The sequence below is a fragment of the Mustelus asterias genome, unplaced genomic scaffold (assembly GCF_964213995.1).
Source record: "Mustelus asterias unplaced genomic scaffold, sMusAst1.hap1.1 HAP1_SCAFFOLD_4947, whole genome shotgun sequence".
In the NCBI taxonomy this organism is placed as follows: domain Eukaryota; kingdom Metazoa; phylum Chordata; class Chondrichthyes; order Carcharhiniformes; family Triakidae; genus Mustelus; species Mustelus asterias.
The window spans coordinates 1-10,875 of NW_027594890.1; the positions used below are offsets into that span (position 1 = coordinate 1).

Below are 10,875 nucleotides of genomic sequence, written 5' to 3' on the forward strand. Positions count from 1 at the left end.
GTGAGAGATTGTTCTCACCGCTGCCTCTCCCACCCTGACAGGCAGCGAGTCCCACGTTCCCTGAATGGCCTCCCCTGTTCCTGTGTAACAGGCTCGAGAGAGAGGGGCTGAATGGCCTCCTCCTGTTCCTGTGTAACAGGCTCGAGAGAGAGGGGCTGAATGGCCTCCTCCTGTCCCTGTGTCACAGGCTGGAGGAGGAGAGGGGCTGAATGGCCTCCTCCTGTTCCTGTGTGACAGCATTGAGAAGGGGCTGAATGGCCTCCTCCTGTTCCTGTGTCACAGGCTCGGGGAGAGGGGCTGAATGGCCTCCTCCTGTTCCTGTGTAACAGGCTCGAGAGAGAGAGAGGGGCTGAATGGTCTCATCCTGTCCCTGTGTAAGAGGCTCAAGAGAGAGAGAGGGGCTGAATGGCCTCCTCCTGTCCCTGTGTAACAGGCTGGAGGAGGAGAGGGGCTGAATGGCCTCCTCCTGTTCCTGTGTGACAGCATTGAGAAGGGGATGAATGGCCTCCTCCTGTTCCTGTGTAACAGGCTCAAGAGAGAGAGAGGGGCTGAATGGCCTCCTCCTGTCCCTGTGTAACAGGCCGGAGGGCGAGGAGGAGAGGGGCTGAATGGCCTCAGCTTCAGTTGCTACAACTCTGTGCAGGGTTGAGCATCAATGGTTTTGCGGCACGGGATCTTCCTGTGCTCTGATCACCATCGCTCCCTCTCACGCTTTATCCTCTGCGTGTCGCGAGGGGGGGAGGGAGGGGTTACAGCGGGGCGCGCGGGAGTGAGTGTCACAGCTAATGATGACCCTTCGCAACCCCCCCCCATCCCCCGCAGGGTCTGGTCACCACCCTACACGAGGAAGACGATTTTGGGGAGTTGGCCTTAGTCAACGAGGCTCCGCGTTCGGCCACCATCGTCCTCGGTGAGGATAACTGTCACTTCCTGCGGGTGGACAAGCAAGACTTTAACCGCATCCTGAGGGTAAGGCCTTACCATCCGTTAATAACCTCCAATTCCCCCTCTCTCTGTGTCTGTCACTATTCCCAGACCCACTTTCTCACCCTCACTCTCTCTCTCTGTGTCTGTCACTATTCCCAGACCCACTTTCTCACCCTCACTCTCTCTCTCTGTGTCTGTCACTAATCCCAGAGCCACTCTCTCACCCTCACTCTCTCCAATCCCTCTCTCTGTGTCTGTCACTATTCCCAGACCCACTCTCTCACCCTCATTCTCTCCAATCCCCCTCTCTCTGTGTCTGTCACTGTTCCCAGACCCACTCTCTCACCCTCACTCCCTCCTCAATCCCTCTCTCTGTGTCTGTCACTATTCCCAGACCCACTTTCTCACCCTCACTCTCTCTCTCTGTGTCTGTCACTATTCCCAGGCCCACTCGCTCACCCTCACTCCCTCCTCAATCCCTCTCTCTGTGTCTGTCACTATTCCCAGGCCCACTCTCTCACCCTCACTCTCTCTCTCTGTGTCTGTCACTATTCCCAGGCCCACTCGCTCACCCTCACTCCCTCCTCAATCCCTCTCTCTGTGTCTGTCACTATTCCCAGACCCACTCTCTCACCCTCACTCCCTCCAATCCCTCTCTCTCTGTGTCTGTCACTATTCCCCGACCCACTCTCTCACCCTCACTCCCTCCTCAATCCCTCTCTCTGTGTCTGTCACTGTTCCCAGACCCACTCTCTCACCCTCACTCCCTCCTCAATCCCTCTCTCTGTGTCTGTCACTATTCTCAGACCCACTCTCTCACCCTCACTCTCTCCAATCTCTCTCTCTGTGTCTGTCACTATTCCCAGACCCACTCCCTCACCCTCACTCTCTCCGATCCCCTTCTCTCTGTGTCTGTCACTAATCCCAGAGCCACTCTCTCACCCTCACTCTCTCCAATCTCTCTCTCTCTCTGTGTCTGTCACTGTTCCCAGACCCACTCTCTCACCCTCACTCTCTCCAATCCCTCTCTCTCTGTGTCTGTCACTAATCCCAGACCCACTCTCTCACCCTCACTCTCTCCAATCCCTCTCTCTCTGTGTCTGTCACTGTTCCCAGACCCACTCTCTCACCCTCACTCCCCCAATCCCTCACACTCATTGTCACCCACCCCCAGGAGCCCATTCAGCCCATCAAGCATGTGCAAGCTCTTTGAAACATCTATCCTATTATCTCCCTCTCCCCCCACCCCCTCTCCCCTCTACCCTCTATCCAGTGTGTATCCGATTCCCCCCTTTTTGAGGGTTGCTGTTGAATCTGCTCCCGCCGCCCGGTCAGGGCGCGCCTTCCAGATCACAACAACTCGCTGCCTTTCCAGAATAAAATTCTCCCATCTCCCCACACCCCACCCCACCCCCGGCCCCCCCTCGCCCTCTGGTAGCCAACCCTCTTGCCCCTGGGGAAACAGTTTCTCTCTGTTTTTCTCTGTGTCTCTCTCTGTCTCTCTCTCCCTCTGTCTCTCTGTGTGTGTGTCTCTCTCTCTCTCTCTGTGTCTCTCTCTCTCTCTCTGTGTCTCTCTCTCTCTCTCTCTGTCTCTCTCTCTCTCTGTCTCTCTCTCTCTCTGTCTCTCTCTCTCTCTCTCTCTGTCCCCGAGCCTTGCTGTAGTTCTGGTATCCGATTCGCCGAACCTCTTGTGTCATAAAAACATCAAAACTAGAAGCAGGATGAGGCCATTCTGCCTTTCGAGCCTGCTCCGCCATTCTTTATGAATTCCCGGCTGAGTATCAAATTCAATATCATGATTTTCCCCTCCTTTCCCCCCATATCCCTTGATCCCTTTAGCCCCAAGAGTGATATCTAATTTCTTCTGGGAAATCACACCACGTTTTGGCCTCAGCTCCTTTCTGTGGGAGTGAATTCCACACATTCACCACCCTCTGGGTGAAGAAATTTCTCCCCACCTCAGTCCTAAAAGGGCTTAACCCCCTTATCCTCAAACTATAACCCCCCCTAGTTCTGGACTCCCCCCACCATCGGGAACATTCTTTCTGAATCTAACCCCTGTCTAACCCTGTTAGAATTTTATGAGTTTTCTTATAACCACTCTCGTGGTCTCTTTGGGATCCCAGGACGTGGAGGCCAACACAGTGCGTCTGAAGGAACACGGGAAGGACGTCCTTGTGATGGAGAAATGTTCCCAAACAGGCCAGGCTTCCGGACACGGAACCTCCCCAGCCAAGTGAGTATCGCCGCTGAGACATCCTTCCTACCCCGAGTGTCAGATCGAGCAAGTTGGGGCCTGGAAACCCATTGGAGCTCAGAAGGACGAGACGGCGGGCACGGTGTCACAGTGTGGGCTAGCGCTGCTGCCTCACAGCGCCAGGGGCCTGGGGTTCGATTCCCCGGGGCTCGGGGTCATTGTCTGTGCGGAGTCTGCACATTCTCCCCGTGTCTGCGTGGGTTTCCTCCGGTTGCTCCGGTTTCCTCCCACAGTCTGAAAGATGTGCAGGTTAGGGTGGATTGGCCATGCTAAATTGTCCCTTAGTGTCCAAAGATGTGTAGGTTAGGTGGATTGGCCATGCTAAATTGTCCCTTAGTGTCCAAAGATGTGTAGGTTAGGTGGATTGGCCATGCTAAATTGTCCCTTAGTGTCCAAAGATGTGCAGGTTAGGGTGGATTGGCCATGCTAAATTGTCCCTTAGTGTCCAAAGATGTGTAGGTTAGGGTGGATTGGCCATGCTAAATTGCCCCTTAGTGTCCAAAGATGTGTAGGTTAGGGTGGATTGGCCATGCTAAATTGTTCCTTAGTGTCCAAACATGTGCAGGTTAGGGGGATTGGCCATGCTAAATTGTCCCTTAGTGTCCCAAAGATGTGTAGGTTAGGGTGGATTGGCCATGCTAAATTGTTCCTTAGTGTCCAAACATGTGCAGGTTAGGGGGATTGGCCATGCTAAATTGTCCCTTAGTGTCCCAAAGATGTGTAGGTTAGGGTGGATTGGCCATGCTAAATTGTCCCTTAGTGTCCCAAAGATGTGCAGGTTAGGGGGATTGGCCATGCTAAATTGCCCCTTAGTGTCCCAAAGATGTGCAGGTTAGGGGGATTGGCCATGCTAAATTGCCCCTTAGTGTCCCAAAGATGTGCAGGTTAGGGGGATTGGCCATGCTAAATTGTCCCTTAGTGTCCCAAAGATGTGTAGGTTAGGGTGGATTGGGCCATGCTAAATTGCCCCTTAGTGTCCCAAAGATGTGTAGGTTAGGGTGGATTGGCCATGCTAAATTGTCCCTTAGTGTCCAAAGATGTGTAGGTTGGTTGGATTGGCCATGCTAAATTGTCCCTTAGTGTCCCAAAGATGTGTAGGTTAGGGTGGATTGGCCATGCTAAATTGTCCCTTAGTGTCCCAAAGATGTGTAGGTTAGGGTGGATTGGCCATGCTAAATTGTCCCTTAGTGTCCCAAAGATGTGTAGGTTAGGGTGGATTGGCCATGCTAAATTGTCCCTTAGTGTCCCAAAGATGTGTAGGTTAGGGTGGATTGGCCATGCTAAATTGTCCCTTAGTGTCCCAAAGATGTGTAGGTTAGGGTGGATTGGCCATGCTAAATTGTCCCTTAGTGTCCCAAAGATGTGTAGGTTAGGGTGGATTGGCCATGCTAAATTGTCCCTTAGTGTCCCAAAGATGTGCAGGTTAGGGTGGATTGGCCATGCTAAATTGTCCCTTAGTGTCCTTTAGGGGCAGCACGGTGGCACAGTGGGTTAGCACTGCTGCCTCACAGCGCCAGGGAACCCCGGGTTCGATTCCCCGGGGCTCGGGTCACTGTCTGTGTGGAGCCTGCACGTTCTCCCCGTGTCTGCGTGGGTTTCCTCCGGGTGCTCCGGTTTCCTCCCACAGTCTGAAAGACGGGGCTGGGTTAGGGTGGATTGGGCCGTGCTAAATTCTCCCTCAGTGTCACCCCGAACAGGCTCCGGAGTGTGGGCGACTAGAGGGATTTTCACAGTAACTTCATTGCAGTGTTAATGTCAGCCTTACTTGTGTCGCTAATAAATAAACTGTAAAACTTTAAAAAAAAGGGTTGTATGGGGCTGGAGGAGGTTACAGAGATAGGGAGGGGGTGTAGGGGGGCTGGAGGAGGTTACAGAGATAGGGAGGGGGTGTAGGGGGGCTGGAGGAGGTTACAGAGATAGGGAGGGGGTGTTGGGGGGCTGGAGGAGGTTACAGAGATAGGGAGGGGTGTGTAGGGGGGCTGGAGGAGGTTACAGAGATAGGGAGGGGGTGTAGGGGGGCTGGAGGAGGTTACAGAGATAGGGAGGGGGTGTAGGGGGGCTGGAGGAGGTTACAGAGATAGGGAGGGGGTGTAGGGGGGCTGGAGGAGGTTACAGAGATAGGGAGGGGTGTGTAGGGGGGCTGGAGGAGGTTACAGAGATAGGGAGGGGGTGTAGGGGGCTGGAGGAGGTTACAGAGATAGGGAGGGGGTGTAGGGGGCTGGAGGAGGTTACAGAGATAGGGAGGGAGTGTAGGGGGGCTGGAGGAGGTTACAGAGATAGGGAGGGGGGTGTAGGGGGCTGGAGGAGGGCTCCTTCTTTGCTTGGGGGCCGGGGTGCACAGTAAGATTCCACGGGCATTGGGTGATAGCAGAGATCTGCTAAGTCGCTTAAGTCTCAGTCTCCATCTCGACAGATACACTGTGATGTACGGTACCTCGGAGAAGATTCTAGAATATCTCCTGGAAACCATCAATTTGGATGCGGACTACAATGACCCATCAGGTAATACTAGGGTCGAATGGCCTGGATGGGATTGAGGGAGACGGGGGAGAGAGAAAGAGGGTGGGATTGAGGGAGACGGGGAGAGAGAGAGAGGGTGGGATTGAGGGAGACGGGGAGAGAGAGAGAGGGTGGGATTGAGGGAGACGGGGAGAGAGAGAGTGGGATTGAGGGAGACGGGGAGAGAGAGAGAGGGTGGGATTGAGGGAGACGGGGAGAGAGAGAGAGGGTGGGATTGAGGGAGACGGGAGAGAGAGAGAGAGTGGGATTGAGGGAGACGGGGGAGAGAGAGAGGGTGGGATTGAGGGAGACGGGGGAGAGAGAGAGAGGGTGGGATTGAGGGAGACGGGGGAGAGAGAGAGAGGGTGGGATTGAGGGAGACGGGGAGAGAGAGAGAGGGTGGGATTGAGGGATACGGGGGAGAGAGAGAGGGTGGGATTGAGGGAGACGGGGAGAGAGAGAGAGAGGGTGGGATTGAGGGAGATGGGGAGAGAGAGAGAGGGTGGGATTGAGGGAGACGGGGAGAGAGAGAGAGGGTGGGATTGAGGGAGACGGGGAGAGAGAGAGAGGGTGGGATTGAGGGAGACGGGGGAGAGAGAGAGAGGGTGGGATTGAAGGAGACGGGAGAGAGAGAGAGGGTGGGATTGAGGGAGACGGGGGAGAGAGAGAGGGTGGGATTGAGGGAGACGGGGGAGAGAGAGAGGGTGGGATTGAGGGAGACGCGGAGAGAGAGGGTGGGATTGGGGGAGACGGGGGGGAGAGAGAGGGTGGGATTGGGGGAGACGGGGGGAGAGAGAGAGAGGGTGGAATTGAGGGAGACGCGGAGAGAGAGGGTGGGATTGGGGGAGACGGGGGGGAGAGAGGGTGGGATTGGGGGAGACGGGGGGGAGAGAGAGGGTGGGGTTGAGGGAGACGGGGAGAGAGAGGGAGGGTGGGATTGAGGGAGACGGGGAGAGAGAGAGGGTGGGATTTGGGGAGACGGGGGGAGAGAGAGGGTGGGATTGGGGGAGATGGGGAGAGAGAGAGTGAGATTGGGGGAGACGGGAGGAGAGAGAGGGTGGGATTGGGGGAGACGGGGGAGAGAGAGAGGGTGGGATTGGGGGAGACGGGGGAGAGAGAGAGGGTGGATGTTATGTCAATGTTTAAGAATAATCTTTTGGTTTTTACAGAGATTTTCCTGGGTGATTTTATTCTGACACATTCTGTGTTCATGTCCATCTCACAACTGCAGAATATAATCTTCAAATAATATCCTTTCCACTCCCTCGTGCTGAGGGAGCGCCGCACTATGGGAGGGTCGGTGCTGAGGGAGCGCCGCACTGTGGGAGGGTCGGCGCTGAGGGAGTGCCGCACTGTGGGAGGGTCAGTGCTGAGGGAGCGCCGCACTGTGGGAGGGTCAGTGCTGAGGGAGCGCCGCACTGTGGGAGGGTCAGTGCTGAGGGAGCGCCGCACTGTGGGAGGGTCAGTGCTGAGGGAGCGCCGCACTGTGGGAGGGTCAGTGCTGAGGGAGCGCCGCACTGTGGGAGGGTCAGTGCTGAGGGAGCGCCGCACTGTGTGGGAGGGTCAGTGCTGAGGGAGCGCCGCACTGTGGGAGGGTCAGTGCTGAGGGAGCGCCGCACTGTGGGAGGGTCAGTGCTGAGGGAGCGCCGCACTGTGGGAGGGTCAGTGCTGAGGGAGCGCCGCACTGTGGGAGGGTCAGTGCTGAGGGAGCGCCGCACTGTGGGAGGGTCGGTGCTGAGGGAGCGCCGCACTGTGGGAGGGTCGGTGCTGAGGGAGCGCCGCACTGTGTGGGAGGGTCAGTGCTGAGGGAGCGCCGCACTGTGGGAGGGTCAGTGCTGTGGGAGCGCCGCACTGTGGGAGGGTCGGTGCTGAGGGAGTGCCGCACTGTGGGAGGGTCAGTGCTGAGGGGGCGCCGCACTGTGGGAAGGTCAGTGCTGAGGGAGCGCCGCACTGTGGGAAGGTGAGGGAGCGCCGCACTGTGGGAGGGTCAGTGCTGAGGGAGCGCCGCACTGTGGGAGGGTCGGTGCTGAGGGAGCGCCGCACTGTGGGAGGGTCGGTGCTGAGGGAGCGCCGCACTGTGGGAGGGTCAGTGCTGAGGGAGTGCCGCACTGTGGGAGGGTCAGTGCTGAGGGAGCGCCGCACTGTGGGAGGGTCAGTGCTGAGGGAGCGCCGCACTGTGGGAGGGTCAGTGCTGAGGGGGCGCCGCACTGTGGGAGGGTCAGTGTTGAGGGAGCGCCGCACTGTGTGGGAGGGTCGGTGCTGAGGGAGCGCCGCACTGTGGGAGGGTCAGTGCTGAGGGAGCGCCGCACTGTGGGAGGGTCAGTGCTGAGGGAGCGCCGCACTGTGGGAAGGTGAGGGAGCGCCGCACTGTGGGAGGGTCAGTGCTGAGGGAGCGCCGCACTGTGGGGGGGTCGGTGCTGAGGGAGCGCCGCACTGTGGGAGGGTCAGTGCTGAGGGAGCGCCGCACTGTGTGGGAGGGTCAGTGCTGAGGGAGCGCCGCACTGTGGGAGGGTCAGTGCTGAGGGAGCGCCGCACTGTGGGAGGGTCAGTGCTGAGGGAGCGCCGCACTGTGTGGGAGGGTCAGTGCTGAGGGAGCGCCGCACTGTGGGAGGGTCAGTGCTGAGGGAGCGCCGCACTGTGGGAGGGTCGGTGCTGAGGGAGCGCCGCACTGTGGGAGGGTCAGTGCTGAGGGAGCGCCGCACTGTGGGAAGGTGAGGGAGCGCCGCACTGTGGGAGGGTCAGTGCTGAGGGAGCGCCGCACTGTGGGAGGGTCGGTGCTGAGGGAGCGCCGCACTGTGGGAGGGTCGGTGCTGAGGGAGCGCCGCACTGTGGGAGGGTCAGTGCTGAGGGAGCGCCGCACTGTGGGAAGGTCAGTGCTGAGGGAGCGCCGCACTGTGGGAGGGTCAGTGCTGAGGGAGCGCCACACTGTGGGAGGGTCAGTGCTGAGGGGGTGCCGCACTGTGGGAGGGTCAGTGTTGAGGGAGCGCCGCACTGTGTGGGAGGGTCGGTGCTGAGGGAGCGCCGCACTGTGGGAGGGTCAGTGCTGAGGGAGCGCCGCACTGTGGGAGGGTCAGTGCTGAGGGAGCGCCGCACTGTGGGAAGGTGAGGGAGCGCCGCACTGTGGGAGGGTCAGTGCTGAGGGAGCGCCGCACTGTGGGAGGGTCGGTGCTGAGGGAGCGCCGCACTGTGGGAGGGTCAGTGCTCAGGGAGCGCCGCACTGTGTGGGAGGGTCAGTGCTGAGGGAGCGCCGCACTGTGGGAGGGTCAGTGCTGAGGGAGCGCCGCACTGTGGGAGGGTCAGTGCTGAGGGAGCGCCGCACTGTGTGGGAGGGTCAGTGCTGAGGGAGCGCCGCACTGTGGGAGGGTCAGTGCTGAGGGAGCGCCGCACTGTGGGAGGGTCGGTGCTGAGGGAGCGCCGCACTGTGGGAGGGTCAGTGCTGAGGGAGCGCCGCACAGTGGGAAGGTGAGGGAGCGCCGCACTGTGGGAGGGTCAGTGCTGAGGGAGCGCCGCACTGTGGGAGGGTCGGTGCTGAGGGAGTGCCGCACTGTGGGAGGGTCGGTGCTGAGGGAGCGCCGCACTGTGGGAGGGTCAGTGCTCAGGGAGCGCCGCACTGTGTGGGAGGGTCAGTGCTGAGGGAGCGCCGCACTGTGGGAGGGTCAGTGCTGAGGGAGCGCCGCACTGTGGGAGGGTCAGTGCTGAGGGAGCGCCGCACTGTGTGGGAGGGTCAGTGCTGAGGGAGCGCCGCACTGTGGGAGGGTCAGTGCTGAGGGAGCGCCGCACTGTGGGAGGGTCGGTGCTGAGGGAGCGCCGCACTGTGGGAGGGTCAGTGCTGAGGGAGCGCCGCACTGTGGGAAGGTGAGGGAGCGCCGCACTGTGGGAGGGTCAGTGCTGAGGGAGCGCCGCACTGTGGGAGGGTCGGTGCTGAGGGAGTGCCGCACTGTGGGAGGGTCGGTGCTGAGGGAGCGCTGCACTGTGGGAGGGTCAGTGCTGAGGGAGCGCCGCACTGTGGGAGGGATTCCTTGACTAATTTTTACCTACCAGGCTGAGCCCTCTGGGGGTTCGGAGACGGAGAGAACAACTTACTCACTGGTGAAGAAACAGAAGGTTGTGCACCTGGTGACTCAGTGGGTGGCCCTCCTTGGTAGACAGCTACTGGATGTCCCCGCAGCCTCACGCCTACTAGAGGTGAGACCCCCACCACAGGAGCGAGGATCAGCGTAAAGGGAGGGATCGCAAAGCAGGATACTGGGAGAATGTGGGACTCACTCCCATGGGGGGAGAATGTGGGACTCGCTCCCACGGGGGGGAGAATGTGGGACTCACTCCCATGGGGGGAGAATGTGGGACTCGCTCCCACGGGGGGGGGAGAATGTGGGACTCGCTCCCACGGGGGGGAGAATGTGGGACTCGCTCCCACGGGGGGGAGTGGGGGGAGAATGTGGGACTCGCTCCCACGGGGGGAAGGTGGGCGGGGGGTGTGTAGGGCGAGGGGGCGGGGGAGAGTCCGTGTTGCTTATGTCTTCATGACCTTTTGCCTTTCTCCCCCCACCCCCCCGACCTCTTGGTCTTCTGTTGCCCCCTTTCTGCCTCTGCCAATAAGGAGTTGGACGCGATGGTTACAGGAGACTCGGATTTGAGTTACCTGGCGAAGGATGGGGTTCCAGACAAGAGGAAACCCAGACAGTAAGTGAAGAGGAAACCATCACGCTCATCGGGGGCTGAGCAGGGGAGAGAGGGAGGGAGAGGGGGAGAGGGAGAGGGAGAGGGAGACAGGGAGAGAAGGAGAGAGATAGATGGAGAGGGAGGAGAGAGATGGGGAGGAGAGAGATGGGGAGGGAGAGAGATGGGGAGGGAGAGAGATGGGGAGGGAGAGAGATGGGGAGGGAGAGAGATGGGGAGGGAGAGAGATGGGGAGGGAGAGAGATGGGGAGGGAGAGAGATGGGGAGGGAGGGAGAGGGGAGGGAGGGAGAGGGAGAGAGATGGGGAGGGAGAGAGATGGGGGGAGGGGAGAGTGGGGAGGGAGAGAGATGGGAGGGAGAGAATGGGGAGGGAGAGAGATGGGGAGGAGAGAGATGGGGAGGGAGATGGGGAGGGAGGAGGGAGATGGGGGAGGAGGGAGATGGGGAGGGAGGAGATGGGGAGGGAGGGGAGATGGTGGGGAGGAGGGAGAGGGAGGGAGGAGAGGGAGAGA

At 59.5% G+C, this 10,875-nt stretch overlaps 1 protein-coding gene across 1 annotated transcript; it reads left to right on the top strand.

The window, feature by feature from the left end:
• Positions 1-822: 822 nt before the first annotated feature.
• LOC144491294 (rap guanine nucleotide exchange factor 3-like) lies at positions 823-10,366 on the top strand (the record flags this gene model as incomplete). The annotated part of the gene is made up of 6 exons (XM_078208969.1): positions 823-969; positions 3,054-3,163; positions 5,598-5,686; positions 6,853-6,931; positions 9,718-9,868; positions 10,284-10,366. Coding segments are annotated over 6 exons (659 nt in total), but the record flags the coding sequence as incomplete, so codon positions are not given.
• Between the last annotated feature and the right edge of the window lie 509 nt (positions 10,367-10,875).